Genomic DNA, 13092 nt, shown 5'->3' with positions numbered 1-13092 from the left:
TTTGATTCAATGTTTTAGGAAATAAAAAAAAAAATTATGTAAGATAATGGTATAAAATTTCAGTAAATTTATTATATTTTTAAATAAAAATATTTTTTTTTATAGTGATATAACAAATAAAAAATAAATTCAATATATCATATTTTTCATAGCATTTTTTAGGTAATTTGCTTTTAATTTGAAAAGACAAAGAAAGTTTTGTCTTGCTAGCTAGGTAAAACAAAGCCCGATATGGATCTCCATTTATTGCGCGGAGCCTTGTTAAATTTGGACCGTTCGATCAGTGCACTCAGATGAGGTGCACGGGATAACAAAAAATGTTGAAACAGGGGATCCAAGTTGAAGATATCAAGAAGTTATGAAAGCTCTTCAGACGAAACAAAGAAATCTTGAAGAAAAGAGCTGGAGGAGAGAGAGAGAGAGAGAGATGAAAAGAGGAGAAGAGCTCTGGCTGGCGGGAGGTTGTCGTGCTTGGTTTCCGCGAAAAGGTAAAAAGAAACGTCGAGGAATAGGACTGAGAAATTTAAAAGCTCTGGTTTTTCCTTTGTCACTTTTCAGTGATTAAAGAATCTGTGTCTTAAGCGGACAGCACAGCAAGAGAACTAAGTCATTCCAGTTCTCCACAAGAGAATAGGAGTTTTGGTTGTATTCGTCATTGGTGGTCTCACTAATGGTAGAACCCGAATTTATTTTCTGTAATTTGCGCGATTTATCATTAATTTTCTTTCAATGGGTTGGTTATTGAGAGTTGAATGTATGTTTCATTTTCCGTAATCGTGCTTTTGTTATTAGTTCTTTTCACATTTTATTGATTTGTGGCTGAAATGAGGAGAATTGGATGATGGTTTGTGTTATATAGAGTGAGAAATAATGTGAGTTAAGAGATTGAACACTAGCTGTTTGGTTAAATGTCTCAGTGGAGTTTTCTCACTTTGCATAGGAGAGTCAATTTGCCTTATTTGCTACAACACATACTGCTATATACTCAGCTTAGGCTGTTGATTGAGCAACAGTATCTTATTTTTGACTTACCCCAGAAAACATACCATTTCCAAGTGAGAATAATGACTTAGCCAAGAAAACATACCATTTCCAAGTGAGAATACATAGCCTGAATTCATATCATCCAAAGGTCCAGCCCAATCACTATCTAAATTAACTAATCAACTTTGAGTTTTCAATATCTGAAGTTCCTCTTAGATAGTGAAGAACTCTTTTACTGTTTGCAGATGTACTTAGGTTAGCTTCTGCATAAATTTGGATAACATATTTATAATATACATCATGTCTAGCTTTGGGGCTGTTAGGTACAATAAGCTACCAATCAAAGTTCTGTATTGCTTCGTATCAACTTCTCCAAAGTCATCTTCCTTATTAACTTTATCATTTTGAGTTAAGGGTGTTAGAACTAGGCTTGCAATTTTTCATTTTAAATTTTTTTAAGATGTTGTTGGCATATTTCTTCTAAAATATGAAGATCCCTTCATTTGTTTGATTAATCTCCATGCCAAAAAAGTAATTCATCATGCCAAGATCAGTCATCTTGAATTGCTTCATCATATCTTGCTTAAATATTTTTATCGTAGATGGATTATTTCCCATAATAATAAAGTCATCCACATAAATTAAGATGATTGTATTGCCTCCGATCTTTATTCTTATTTGATCTTGAGGATGAACTTTATGCTTCGACTAGAAGGCTTTTTCTAAAAATGTTTCATGTCTTCTAGACATCCTATTTTTATGAACTTCAAGAGAGTCAATAAGTTCTTATATAGTTAACATCGATAGGTCTTTTGATTCTTTTATGCTAATTATCGTAATTTTAAACTTTTCTGGCAAACTGACTAAAATTTTCTCTATTACTCGTTGATTTAGTAATGCTATCACCATACGCTTTTAATTGATTCGCAAGCTCTATACTCTCAAAGAATAATCTTTAATGGTTTCACCATCTCTCATTTTCAAATTCTCAAACTCACATCTTAATGACTAAAACTTTATTATTCTCGTCTTTTTTGTTCTTTTAAATTCATTTTTCAAGGTATCTCATGCTTCTTTCGATAAATTAACATTCATTATACGTGAAAATATTGTATCTAATACGGTAAGATGAATTTTGGCTAATGCTTCTATATTTTTTTTGGCTAATCTATAGTCACTGAAGTTGGTGTATTAGTATTACACTCAACTTTTAGTATATCATTTTTTATTACTTCCCATAAGCTAGATGCAGGTAAGACAACCTTCATTCTAATATTCCAATATCCAAAGTTTTCTTGATTGAAAAACAGAACAACTTGTTATTGGGTTGTGCTTGTGAAAGTCATAAATTATATATTTTGTGGAAATTATATTGTAATCTTCTTAATCATTGAGGTTACGATACTATTTGTTGGTAATATTAAAGTTGATTATGCAAATAATGCTAAAAGTAAAAAAAGAAACAAGGAATAATGAAATATGTTTTTTTTTTTTTTATGTGATATAAGTTTTTTTTATCTTTTTTATATCTTTAATGAATTACAAATAGTTATTTATACCAATAAAAGATAAATTACAATCATAAATAATTTATATTTTATACAATTCAAATTTTAAATAAGTTAATAATAGTAATTGTGAAAGAGTCTATGAGGGATTTTTTTTTTTTTATTTTCCAACACTTCTAAAATTTTTGCCACTACCTCAATGTTCTTGAACTTTATCTCAACAGTTTTAGCTATTAGACTTGCTTGCTCAATAAAATTAACAATTTTATCTTATGCTTCTATCAAATTGTTAATGAATTCATTTATTATTTCCATTTTAGTTAACATTTGATAAATCTACAACAAATATGATAAATGTGATTGAAGTAACAATATATCTTCCAAATCATGCAGAGTCAGTTGTATCAGATAAAAGAGATTACTGAATCTAGCAAAAAGTCCTTCTGAACACATTTCTTCACCTCTAAATTTTATCTCATTTTCATATTTTTAGTTATCACGTACTCAAGCCACACTAGAGCAGAAGATTTAAGTTCATTCATCGGTGGAGGAGGTGACAATGTGGCAAACCAAAAGGCTGATGTTAAAAATTCGATGTAACATTTTTTTTCATAGAAGATTGGAAGAATTCGGGTTGCTATTTTTTTCTCTTTAAAATTATATCTCTTTTTAATTATAAATAGAACACTACAAGTATTTTTTAAAATAAATTATCTTTAATTTGAAAAGATAAACTAAGTTTTATCTTGTTAACTATTTAGCTAAATTATTTTATTCATAAATATTGCTGATTTATGGATAAATCTGTTTAGGCCTAGATTGCAAATGAAACAAGCCTGAAGCCTTGTTAAATCTGGACCGTTCGATCAGTGCGCTCGGATGAGGTGCACGGGATAACAAAAATGTTGAAGCAGGGGATCCAAGCCGAAGATATCAAGAAGTTCTGAGTAAGCTTTTCAGACGGAACAAAGAAATCTTGAAGAAAAAAAGCTGGAGAGAGAGAGAGAGAGAGAGGGGGGGGGGGGGGAAAGAGGAGAAGAATTCTGGCTGGCGGGAGGTTGTCGCGCTTGGCTTCCGCCAAAGGTAAAAGAAACGCGAAGGAATACGACCTAGAAATTCAAAAAAGTCTGGTTTTTCCTTTGTCACTTTCCAGTGATTGAAGTATCTGTGTCTTAAGCGGACGGCACAGCAAGAGGACTAAGTCATTCGAGTTCACCACAACATAGCTGGGAACGGGAGTTTTGGTTGCATTCGTCACTGGTGGTCTCACTAACGGTAGAACCCGAATTTATTTTCTGTAATTTGTGTTATTCATTATTAGTTTTCTTTCAATGGGTTGGTTATTGAGAATTGAATGTCTGTTTCACTGTCCATAATCGTGCTTCTGTTATTAGTTCTTTTCTCTTTTTATTGATTTGTGGCTGAAATGAGGAGAATTGATAATGGTTTGTGTTATGTAGTGTGAGAAATGATGTGAGTTGAGCGATTGAACACCAGCTGTTTGGTGAAATGTCTGAGTGGAGTTTTCTTATTTTGCATAGGAGTATACGGTTCTGAATAGTTAATTTTAAGATGCTCTGTGCATTTTCGTCTCATTTCCTATATCTTTGCTCCAAATATCAGTACTTTTTTAAGTTCAAGTTACCATTTTACTCCTTGATAAGAATGCTAACATTTCTTTAAGTGATATATATTATTATTTCTGAAGTAATGCAGAGAATAATAACATATATTACAAAAGAAGTAGAAGCCCTTGCTGTGGATGTTGCTAATGTTTCTTTAGTTGATCTCTGTTCATATTCACAAATAATGGGTATCATAGGGGTTTTAGATGGATCCGAGCAATGCTGTTTAAAGGCTTGTTTACTCTGAATTGGGTAACATGCTCATTATCGCTGCTACGTACATTACTATGAGCATGGAAAAAAATAGTGGTTGGTAAGTACCAATTCAGCTAAGAATTCAGATATACATGAATTACACAATTATAATCCCCTCAAAAGACCACTTGACCTCAATTATGTTCCGTAGTGGTTTCTTGAAAACAGTGTGTGGAATTGCTTAATTATAGTGCTGCAAGTAACAAATGTGAGTAGTTATATATGTGGTCCTATTGACTTTTCTATAGATTTATATTTTTGAATATGAACCTTGATAAAAATACACGACTACCCTTTAGTTCAAATACATCTTCAAGCATGGATGAGAATCACCAATAATTAGGGAGTGATCTTGATCCATTGGGAGTTAAAATTGATGATATACAGGCATTGCCTTGAAACTTGAAACTGTAATTTTTCTTTTCAAGATTCTAGGTTTTACTCTTTTTTTTTTTTGTTTTTAGAGATACTTGTTAAATAAGTCCTAATTATTTAATCTAACATGGGTGTCCTGCACTTTCTTATCTTGCATAAAATTTTCAGACCCATCCCTTTGTGTGACTGGCTGAATTTCTCTTAAGCTTTTCAGGATGTTAAAATGTCACGGTTGTGACATACACAATTCTCTCAATAATTGCTGTGTGTCCTGTATTTGCAGTAATTATCCCTCATATATTTAGAAGTTGTTAGATAAAAATCTAGGCAATTGAAATGAAGGATTTCCTCATCGTTACTCTAATGTTTTATGTCAAGTACTTTTTGAGGCTTTGCCATTGAAACTGAACAGGAATGTATCTTGAGATGTTCTCTGTCCATATACATTTCACCCTTTACTATTGCTTCCCATTTATTTGACTGTTCTATTTTAAAAATTTAACTCATATATTTTTTCTTGTCTTCAGGAAATAAAATGGAGGCTCCTTGTAGAATGGGTGATCGATCGACTAGCGACGTTATTGTGAGAGTACGAACCCATGATGGCCGTGATGAATGGATATATTGTCACTCTCATATCATTGTAAGGAACAGCAAATATTTTGCAGATCGCCTCTCTGAGACTTGGCCAACATGCCAGATTCTTGATTCCCGTAACTGTGTTGAGGTTTACTGCCAAGAAACAGACTTTGATCATCATATTAATGTTCTGCGCCTGCTTTATGTTATCATTGATGGGTCAGTAGATGACTTGTGCCATGGTGTAAAAAATGCCCTTGGCATCCTTCAAGTGGCAGTAGGACTTGGGTGTCCGCAAATTATTACTGCTTGTGTGAACTACTTGGAAGCCGTTCCTTGGGAAGAGGCTGAGGAAGAGGAAATTCTGAAAATAATACCTGGATTGGGACCACAAGTGCAGCCAATTCTTGCCCGTTTGCAGCCAGTAAATTCATCGGCTATTATAGGTATTTTTCTCTCAGCCTTTCAGTTTGCCACATCGTCACCTCCTTCACCGATGAATGATCTTAAATCTTCTGCTCAAGAGCAGCTTGAGTACATGATAACCGAAGATGATGATGCGCCGCTATTAACAGATGAAAATGAGATAAAATTGGAGGTGGAGGAATGTGTTAGGAGACTGTTTGCTAGATTCAGTGATATGTTAGACACTCTTTTATCTTATACAATTGATTCTGTCCATGATTTGGGAGATATGCTGTTATTTCAATCACATTTATCAGATTTGTTGTGGGCTTGTCAAATGTTAACTAAGATGGAGATAATGAGGGAATTCGTTAACAGTTGGATAGAAGCTTCAGATAAGATTGTTAATTTTGTTGAGCAAGCAAGTCCAGTAGCTGAAACTGTTGAGATAAAGTTCAAGGTCATTGAGGTAGCGGCAAAAGTTTTAGAAGCAATAGGTTATGGCAATGTCATTTTACCAACTGCTGAACGGTTTCATATGGTGAAGGTTTGGCTTCCGTTTGTAAGGGTTACAAAAGCTTTTATTGATTCTATCATCACAAATGAGGAGGATGCTGCAGCATTTAAAATGGATGGTGAACTGTGGAAGTCCTTACAATCCACATTTGTGTCAATAATTCTTTCATTGCCATCTGGGGACCAGGCAAAGATTTTAACTGAATGGTTAGAGAACAAACATATACGATATCCAGACCTGACTGAGGCATTTGAGATGTGGTGTTTCAGATCCAAGGTAGCTAAGAGAAAACTTTCGTTGCTTGGAGGTGAGAATGATCTCCCTGATTCAGAGATACTTTGACAGTTTCGGGGAGCTTTTTCCCATCTTTCTGTTGGTACTAATTCATGCAATCTCTTCCTCAACTGATGCCTGGCTAAATCTCTTTGTTCCATTTTTGTTCTTATATTGTTCTCTGGAGGAGCGGAATGAATCTTTTAAACAGGAGATACTTGAGTTCCAGGCCATTTAAGTGCTTTGTCAAAATCTCTTCGTTTCATTTGTATTTCTAGAAACTTGTAAATCATGTGATGCTAGGTTGTCTAATTGTAAATCATCTCCAGATAGCTCGATTCAAGCTGTACAAATTACGATATGATTTAGCTATGATCAATCCCATCATACTTTTGTGGCCTTAGATAGACAACATATATTGTAATTGTCAACTACTGATGGTTTTCTGCCAAGAACTTTTTTTTAAAAAAAAGCAGAAATCAGATTGTGAATATATTTTTTTCAATGTTGAGAATTATTTCGAAGTATGACATTTATTTTAGATTAATTGACATCATCTGAGGATTGATGATTGCTGATAGTTTCATGGTTCTAAATCATCAGTCGAAATCTATGCTTAATGTATTGCTGTATTTTTATGATTTCTTATTTAATTTTTAGTCAATTATTTGTTCTAATCTTCATGTTAACCTTTATATGCATAATTAGGACATAATTTGTTGTGTTCTAACTATCATCAACTCTACTTTGAATTTTCTCCTACCTTAAAGGTACGAAATGACTTGATGATCGAGATTTATTCTCAAACGCATTTGATGGAAAAGAATAAAAGAAAATGAAGGTATGTCATACTTTCATCTTTGAAAAGACATCATGTTTTCACACTGTTTTGATTCTTTATTTCAGACCCCAACAACTTATAGTTGTTTCAAAGATTTTCCAGTGATATCTAGACTTATTTGTGGTAAAATTAGGCATCATTACGTGACGTGCACTGGTGAGACTGCTGATTTTGTTGCACTGGAATCTTGATAGTAACACATTTTCTTTTCCTGTTTGAAATTGATTCATATATCTTTGCATTTGTCCCCACCAAAATTGGCTTAAAATAGGCTAAAGCAGAAAGGTACTGACGTCTTGAACACAAATCCTGTCACCAGTAACTGGTAGCCAAACAAACCAATTTAGATCCTTCCCACTGAGTTTCTCCCTATCTGGGAAATGAACCTTTTGCTGCAATTTTTGGCTTCACAAGCTCAATGGAGCATTAAATGTCAATCAAAGTGAAAACTGGTTCATGTTGTATCTCAGTACTTTAGAACTATGATACTAATTTCATAGAAGACAACACAAGTTTAATTACACCATTTATAATTAACTAACAATCAATATATTTTGGTATACCCAAATAGCTAATTTTATCTTATGACACCAATCCCATCTACCCATCTCCAAAACTTACAAAAATTAATATACAATCCTCAATCATATATATGCTTAAATCCTAAGCTGTCTAAGAACTCATTGGTTCTATGAAGAGTATAAGATTCTATACTAAGTAAAATTCTTCTTTCTTTACACTACCATGCATGTTTAGCTTCTTTGTTCCCTAACAATCAAGAGAACAGCAAGAAAAAGTAAGAAGAGAGACCTTTGCAGCCATGAAAGTAGCTCGTCGTTCTTTACTTCTACATGGTGATGATAATGATGGTGTTATGCTTTCTTATCAGGCCACGAAGTCTGGGAGTAACTGAGCTGCAAACCTCTTTCGGTTCTGAATGTTGATGTTGTCATATGCAGCTGAAGAGTGAGGAGCTGACGTGTTTATGGCACCAAACTCATTTGGTTGGCCAAGCTGATCCACTCGTCTTCCCAGTTGAATGTTTTGTGATGGCAGAAAAGTTTGGTGGGTTGCCGACAAGGAAAGGTTTTCACAGTGAGGAAGGCCAAGGGTTAAGGAAACACCATTGCCAGAAAACCTGGGAGTGAACTGCTCTGCATCAAACCTTCCAAGTTCTCCAAGTGAGTATTGTCCGTATCCTCCAATGAAGTTGTTGTGGCTTCCCATGAACGAATAGCCATCTCTACTCTGCCTCTCATCCCCAAATTTGATAGAAATCTGCTCATTGTTAGCCTCAGCATGCTTAGCATCCATGTTTACTGATGGAATGCTACTCGGAGACTGCAACATTTCAGAGCTTCTCAGTTTCTTGGGACTCCCTTGAGTGATACCTTCCAGTTCCGATGGCCCAATGAGCGAGAATCCAGACTGGTTTCGCAGATTTCCTCCCATGGGAGATGTTGAAGCAGTGGAAATTGACATAGATGAAGGAATGTTCTGGTTGGCTATGCTGTCCTGTTTGGACTTTAGGCTGCCTTTGGCTTGAGTTTCAGGGACAGAACTCTTCTCTTTAGGACGCATGGATTTGGATGCTGAATCTTCATGTTCACTCTTGCTTGTTTTGTCATCTGATCCATTCTGTTCTTGTTCCTTGATTTCCTCTAAATACATTTCTTCAACCATTGGCTTCCATAGCCGAACTCGAGCATTTATGAACCAGTTAGACACCTACATTACCATAGAAAACTTATTAATTCAAGAGTTGCTAAATCCGAGGAACAAGAAGCAGCCAATATTGCAGAGACTGGTCGAGTACCTGATTCCTTGTCAGCCCTGTTTGTTTAGCAAGCATGTGCTTGTCTGAATCTTTTGGATAACTGGAATCAAAGACGAAAAAATCAGACATGAAAGTTAGAAGACTGATATGGATTAATTTGTTGGAGACAAAAAAATATTCGTTTTTTATCAACTTAAACTTTCAACAAGGCCAGAGTTCTTACGGGTGGAGGAAGTGCTCAAACAGCCAGGCACGAAGAACAGAAACTGATCTTTCCGGTAATCCTCTCTGGGGTCTCCAAGCATTATGCTGGATCATTCCCAACTGCTGAAGTGCTCGCTGTTGTCGAAGATGATGATCAACGAATTTGAACCTGGAACCTTCAATCTTATCTCCAAGGCAATCATCTTCGCCTAAGCTCTTGTTTGCAGCTCGAATTTGACCAGTAATGGCATCTTTCAGGCATCGGAATTGCTTTGAGATTGTTTTCAGAGCGAGGGCCGTGTATGTCCTGGCAGAACCGATACCAGCAGCTTGCTCGAAAGAAGATATTACTATTTGCATCTGGTGGTGATACTGTCTGTACCTTTGTTCCACCTGTAATAAACAGTCATTAGAGCTTAAACCTTGACAATAACCCAGAAATCAGTTCTGTTTAATTTGGTCATTTATTCTAACTGTTGAATCCATCATTTCATATCCTGTAAATTTCAAAGAACAAAACCAGAATCCTCGTTTCGTTGAGGCTTAATTATCAGAATTACTTAATTAGATCTTAAAAAAAAAGGGCCTCGAGAATTAATTAGTGAATTCTTTTCAGGTATCAAATTCAATAAACAATCCCTGTAGATACATATTTGTTTTCTAATATACATATATATATATATATATTATCTCGTTTTCTTTCTTTTACCGAATTTGCAAAGATCAAACCGAACTCCATCTGAAAATCACCAAAACCCACCCACCAAGAACACAAAAAGATTTCTATATAAGTAATAAAAACTGGCGTGCGTATATATATGAACATACATATGTATAGATATCCGTACCTCATCAAGCATGCTAATTAACTTTCCCTTCTTCATCTGAATTTCCTGCCTCTCGGCCGTAGTCAGCTCGGCGGCACGTTTCCCGCCCGCTTCACCGCCGACCAACCCATCTCCGGCACCGACGGAGGATTCTCCGATCGCCTTACTACCATTACTGCTATTGTTACTCCCACTTCCCTTCTTTGATAATTCAACCTTATTGTTAATTCCATTGTTATTAACACTAACAACTTCATCAAGAAGCTCCTGAGCAGCTTTCAAGTACTTGGAGCTCAACAGCACGCCCTGCATACCCGAGACTCCATTTGTAACACCCGACCCGGAAGATGCCGACCCACCCGAGACCCGCATATCCTCGGCCGAAAGCGCTTGAGCCTGTGACCTGAAACCGGGCGGCTGCTGGGACGAGAGGCTCAAAGACAATCCCTGAGGAGCGCGTGGATTATCACGCGCCGACTGAGAGGGGTCGATGGGGTTGTACAGGTTGTAGTGGAGGCGTGGAAGGAGACCATGCAAGGTGGAGATATCAGCTGGGTCTTGAGGAGCGGCGGCGGTCGTTGCGGCGGTTGCAGGGAGGGGGATACCGACGAATTGCTGGGTGTGGGGGGGCGGCGCGTGGGGAGAGAGTGAGTTGGCTGAGTTGAGGAAAAAAAGATTGCTATGTTGAGGTGGCGGTGGCGCCTGCGGTGGCGGAGGGTTGTCGGAGTATTGAACGTAAGTTGGATTCATGAGGACGAGGGTTTGTAGACCGTCGGGACCCTGTATTTCTGGATTGCCATGAAAGTAGGTCGCCATCTGGTACGATGTTTTGTAGAAATCTATGTTGTTGTTGCTGCTGGTTTGATCTACTTCACTGAAAAAGAGAGAGATGACCCAGAAATGACTTGTGTGTATATACATCAGAAAGCACAAACATACACCATCACTATCTAGTGCTCTATGTATATATAATTTATATTTATATATATATGTGTGTGTCTACATGCAGAGGGACAAATAAAGGTTCTATAATATATTACACCAATTCATATAAACAAATAAGTGGGTCTGTCTATATATACCTTATAATTGAGTGATGCATGAGGATCAACCCATATATTACGGTGTCTGAATCAAACTGGTGTATCTATATATGTAGATATAAATGAGACAGTGAAGACAGGAAGAAGAAGAAGAAGAAGAAGAGGAGGAGAGGATGGTGGGTTGATCAGAAGCTGTGGGAAGATGGAAGAAAACTCTCATCTGAAAATCCATAAACAGTGAGTTGAGAGGTCGGAGGATATTCCAGCAATATCATCTGAATTACCAACAGTATATTTTCTGTGAAGTACTTCATCTTCTCCAGAGCTTCGAGTAGGGGTGGTTCCCAGAAGGAGAAAAAGGAAGAAGAAGAAGAAGGAGAAAAGGGAGGTGTAAATGAAGGTAAGTGGCTTATATAGAGAGATATAGATAGGGAAAGAGAGAGAGAGAGAGAGAGAGAGAGAGAGGTACAGGGACTGATAAAGTGATGGACAGAGAGAGAGAGAGAGAGAGATAGAGATAGAGAGAAGAGGGAAAAGAATTGATTAAAGAAAAATTTGTAGAGTATTTAAATTTAATTATATAAAAGAATTAGGGTACCTGGTGTGATGGAAATCTGAGTGTGCACGTGCTCCATGATCATCTTCCCTGCAATTGGAAAGAAAGAAAGAAAGAAAGAAAGAAAGAGGAAAATCAAAAAGAAAGAATTTTCACCTGCAAATTACCCAATACCCAATAAATTTTTTTCTCAAACAGAGAGGAGTAGTGGTATACGATTATATAGGGTTATAGCTATAATACAAGAGAAAAGACACAGAGAGAATATATATTATATTTTACAGATGAAGAAGAAAAAGAAATTACAGAGACGAATTGCAAAATTTGCAACAGTCATAGACACCCACCTGTCAATTTTCTTAGATCTATCTATGGATTTATCAAATGATCATATCAGTCCCTTCAAATATAAGAAGAAAGACCCTTTGTCAGACTCGACTCTCTCTGCAACTCTCTCTCTTTCTTAAAGAAAAACAGGGAGAGAGAGAGAGAGACAGAAAAAGATACCCATCTTTATTCACTACTCATTATCCACAAATTTATCATGAAATTATTATTATTCTGACAGTTGGGTATTTTAAAAATTTTAATCTTTTTAAAAATTTGTACTGTAAACTGAAGGGTTGTTATCTGATCTTCTTCTTCCTCATCTCCCTGCTGGCTGCTCCTTCTGCTGATATCCTTTTCTTTATTAAATTTTTTTTTTTTTTTTCTTTTTGGTGTTTTAATGGTGACTTTTGTGAGAAGTACCTGCGATGAGATCAAAGAAGGGAATTCTTCTGATTTGATTTGACGGTCCCTTTTCAAGTCAGTTTGATTCAGTCTCAGAAAAACCCACCTTCGATCACCAGCAATACAACCTTTTTAGAGACTGAGAGAGAAAGAGATGGCTACTGTTTCTTCTTTTTCTTCTTTAAAAAAAAAAATGAAATTATTATTATACTTTTTAAGCAACTGGGTTTAATTAATTTTATTAATTAATAAATTAGGTTTAATTTCGTAATTAAAATAATCATACTTTAAAACTATTACATTTTGAATTCCAACTATTTAATATATTCATATTTTCACTCGTAAAAAATAAATCAAAAAAACTTGAAATGGATATAAAATTCATTTTAAATTATACCATTACATTTTAATTCAAAAATCTACCTCATTTATATTCTATTTTTATTTTTTAAAATTATTTAAAAAATTAAAATAAAATTAAACACCACTAAATCATTCGTTACATTCAAAATTAAATTATTATAATTATATAATAACACTCGTGAAATATTAAAAATTATTTTTTAAAAAAACAAAATTTCTATAGCAAAT

General features: G+C 35.4%; 2 protein-coding genes across 6 annotated transcripts; one reads left to right on the top strand and one right to left on the bottom strand.

The window, feature by feature from the left end:
* Positions 1-3475: 3475 nt before the first annotated feature.
* LOC110810628 (BTB/POZ domain-containing protein) lies at positions 3476-7376 on the top strand. Of its 2 annotated transcripts, XM_088208941.1 has the most exons (3): positions 3476-3767; positions 5275-6555; positions 7292-7376. In XM_088208941.1, the coding sequence occupies exons 2-3, from the start codon at positions 5283-5285 to the stop codon at positions 7300-7302; spliced, it is 1284 nt and encodes a 427-aa protein (XP_088065067.1). In that variant the 5' UTR covers positions 3476-3767; positions 5275-5282; the 3' UTR covers positions 7303-7376. The 2 variants fall into 2 exon arrangements, with proteins under 2 accessions (XP_088065067.1, XP_021892542.1); XM_022036850.2 differs by lacking the exon at positions 7292-7376 and having other exon boundaries at positions 3479-3767; positions 5275-6924.
* Positions 7377-7832: 456 nt separating this feature from the next.
* On the bottom strand, positions 7833-12270 carry BLH1 (BEL1-like homeodomain 1). 4 transcript variants are annotated; one of them, XM_022036735.2, is made up of 6 exons: positions 12117-12270; positions 11812-11859; positions 10192-11044; positions 9363-9736; positions 9179-9239; positions 7833-9090 (listed from the first exon to the last, which is right to left on the bottom strand). In XM_022036735.2, the coding sequence occupies exons 3-6, from the start codon at positions 10984-10986 to the stop codon at positions 8248-8250; spliced, it is 2073 nt and encodes a 690-aa protein (XP_021892427.1). In that variant the 5' UTR covers positions 10987-11044; positions 11812-11859; positions 12117-12270; the 3' UTR covers positions 7833-8247. The 4 variants fall into 4 exon arrangements, with proteins under 4 accessions (XP_021892427.1, XP_021892425.1, XP_021892426.1 ...); XM_022036733.2 differs by having other exon boundaries at positions 11812-11925; positions 12117-12265; XM_022036734.2 differs by lacking the exon at positions 12117-12270 and having other exon boundaries at positions 11812-12061.
* Between the last annotated feature and the right edge of the window lie 822 nt (positions 12271-13092).

The sequence above is a fragment of the Carica papaya genome, chromosome 8 (assembly GCF_054855325.1).
Source record: "Carica papaya isolate Zhongbai chromosome 8, ASM5485532v1, whole genome shotgun sequence".
Taxonomy (NCBI): domain Eukaryota; kingdom Viridiplantae; phylum Streptophyta; class Magnoliopsida; order Brassicales; family Caricaceae; genus Carica; species Carica papaya.
The sequence above is the reverse complement of the archived record's forward strand: the minus strand, read 5'-3'. Positions and strand labels throughout refer to the sequence as shown.

Excerpts from the sequence above, each read along its gene's own strand:
- LOC110810628 (XM_022036850.2), top strand. The coding sequence starts at position 5,283 with ATGGAGGCTCCTTGTAGAATGGGTGATCGATCGACTAGCGACGTTATT.
- BLH1 (XM_022036732.2), bottom strand. The coding sequence starts at position 11,272 with ATGCATCACTCAATTATAAG. Across the intron at positions 9,737-10,191 it reads TAATTAGCATGCTTGATGAG|GTGGAACAAAGGTACAGACA; the intron begins GTACGGATATCT and ends TGTTTATTACAG. Across the intron at positions 9,091-9,178 it reads CAGGGCTGACAAGGAATCAG|GTGTCTAACTGGTTCATAAA; the intron begins GTACTCGACCAG and ends ATGGTAATGTAG.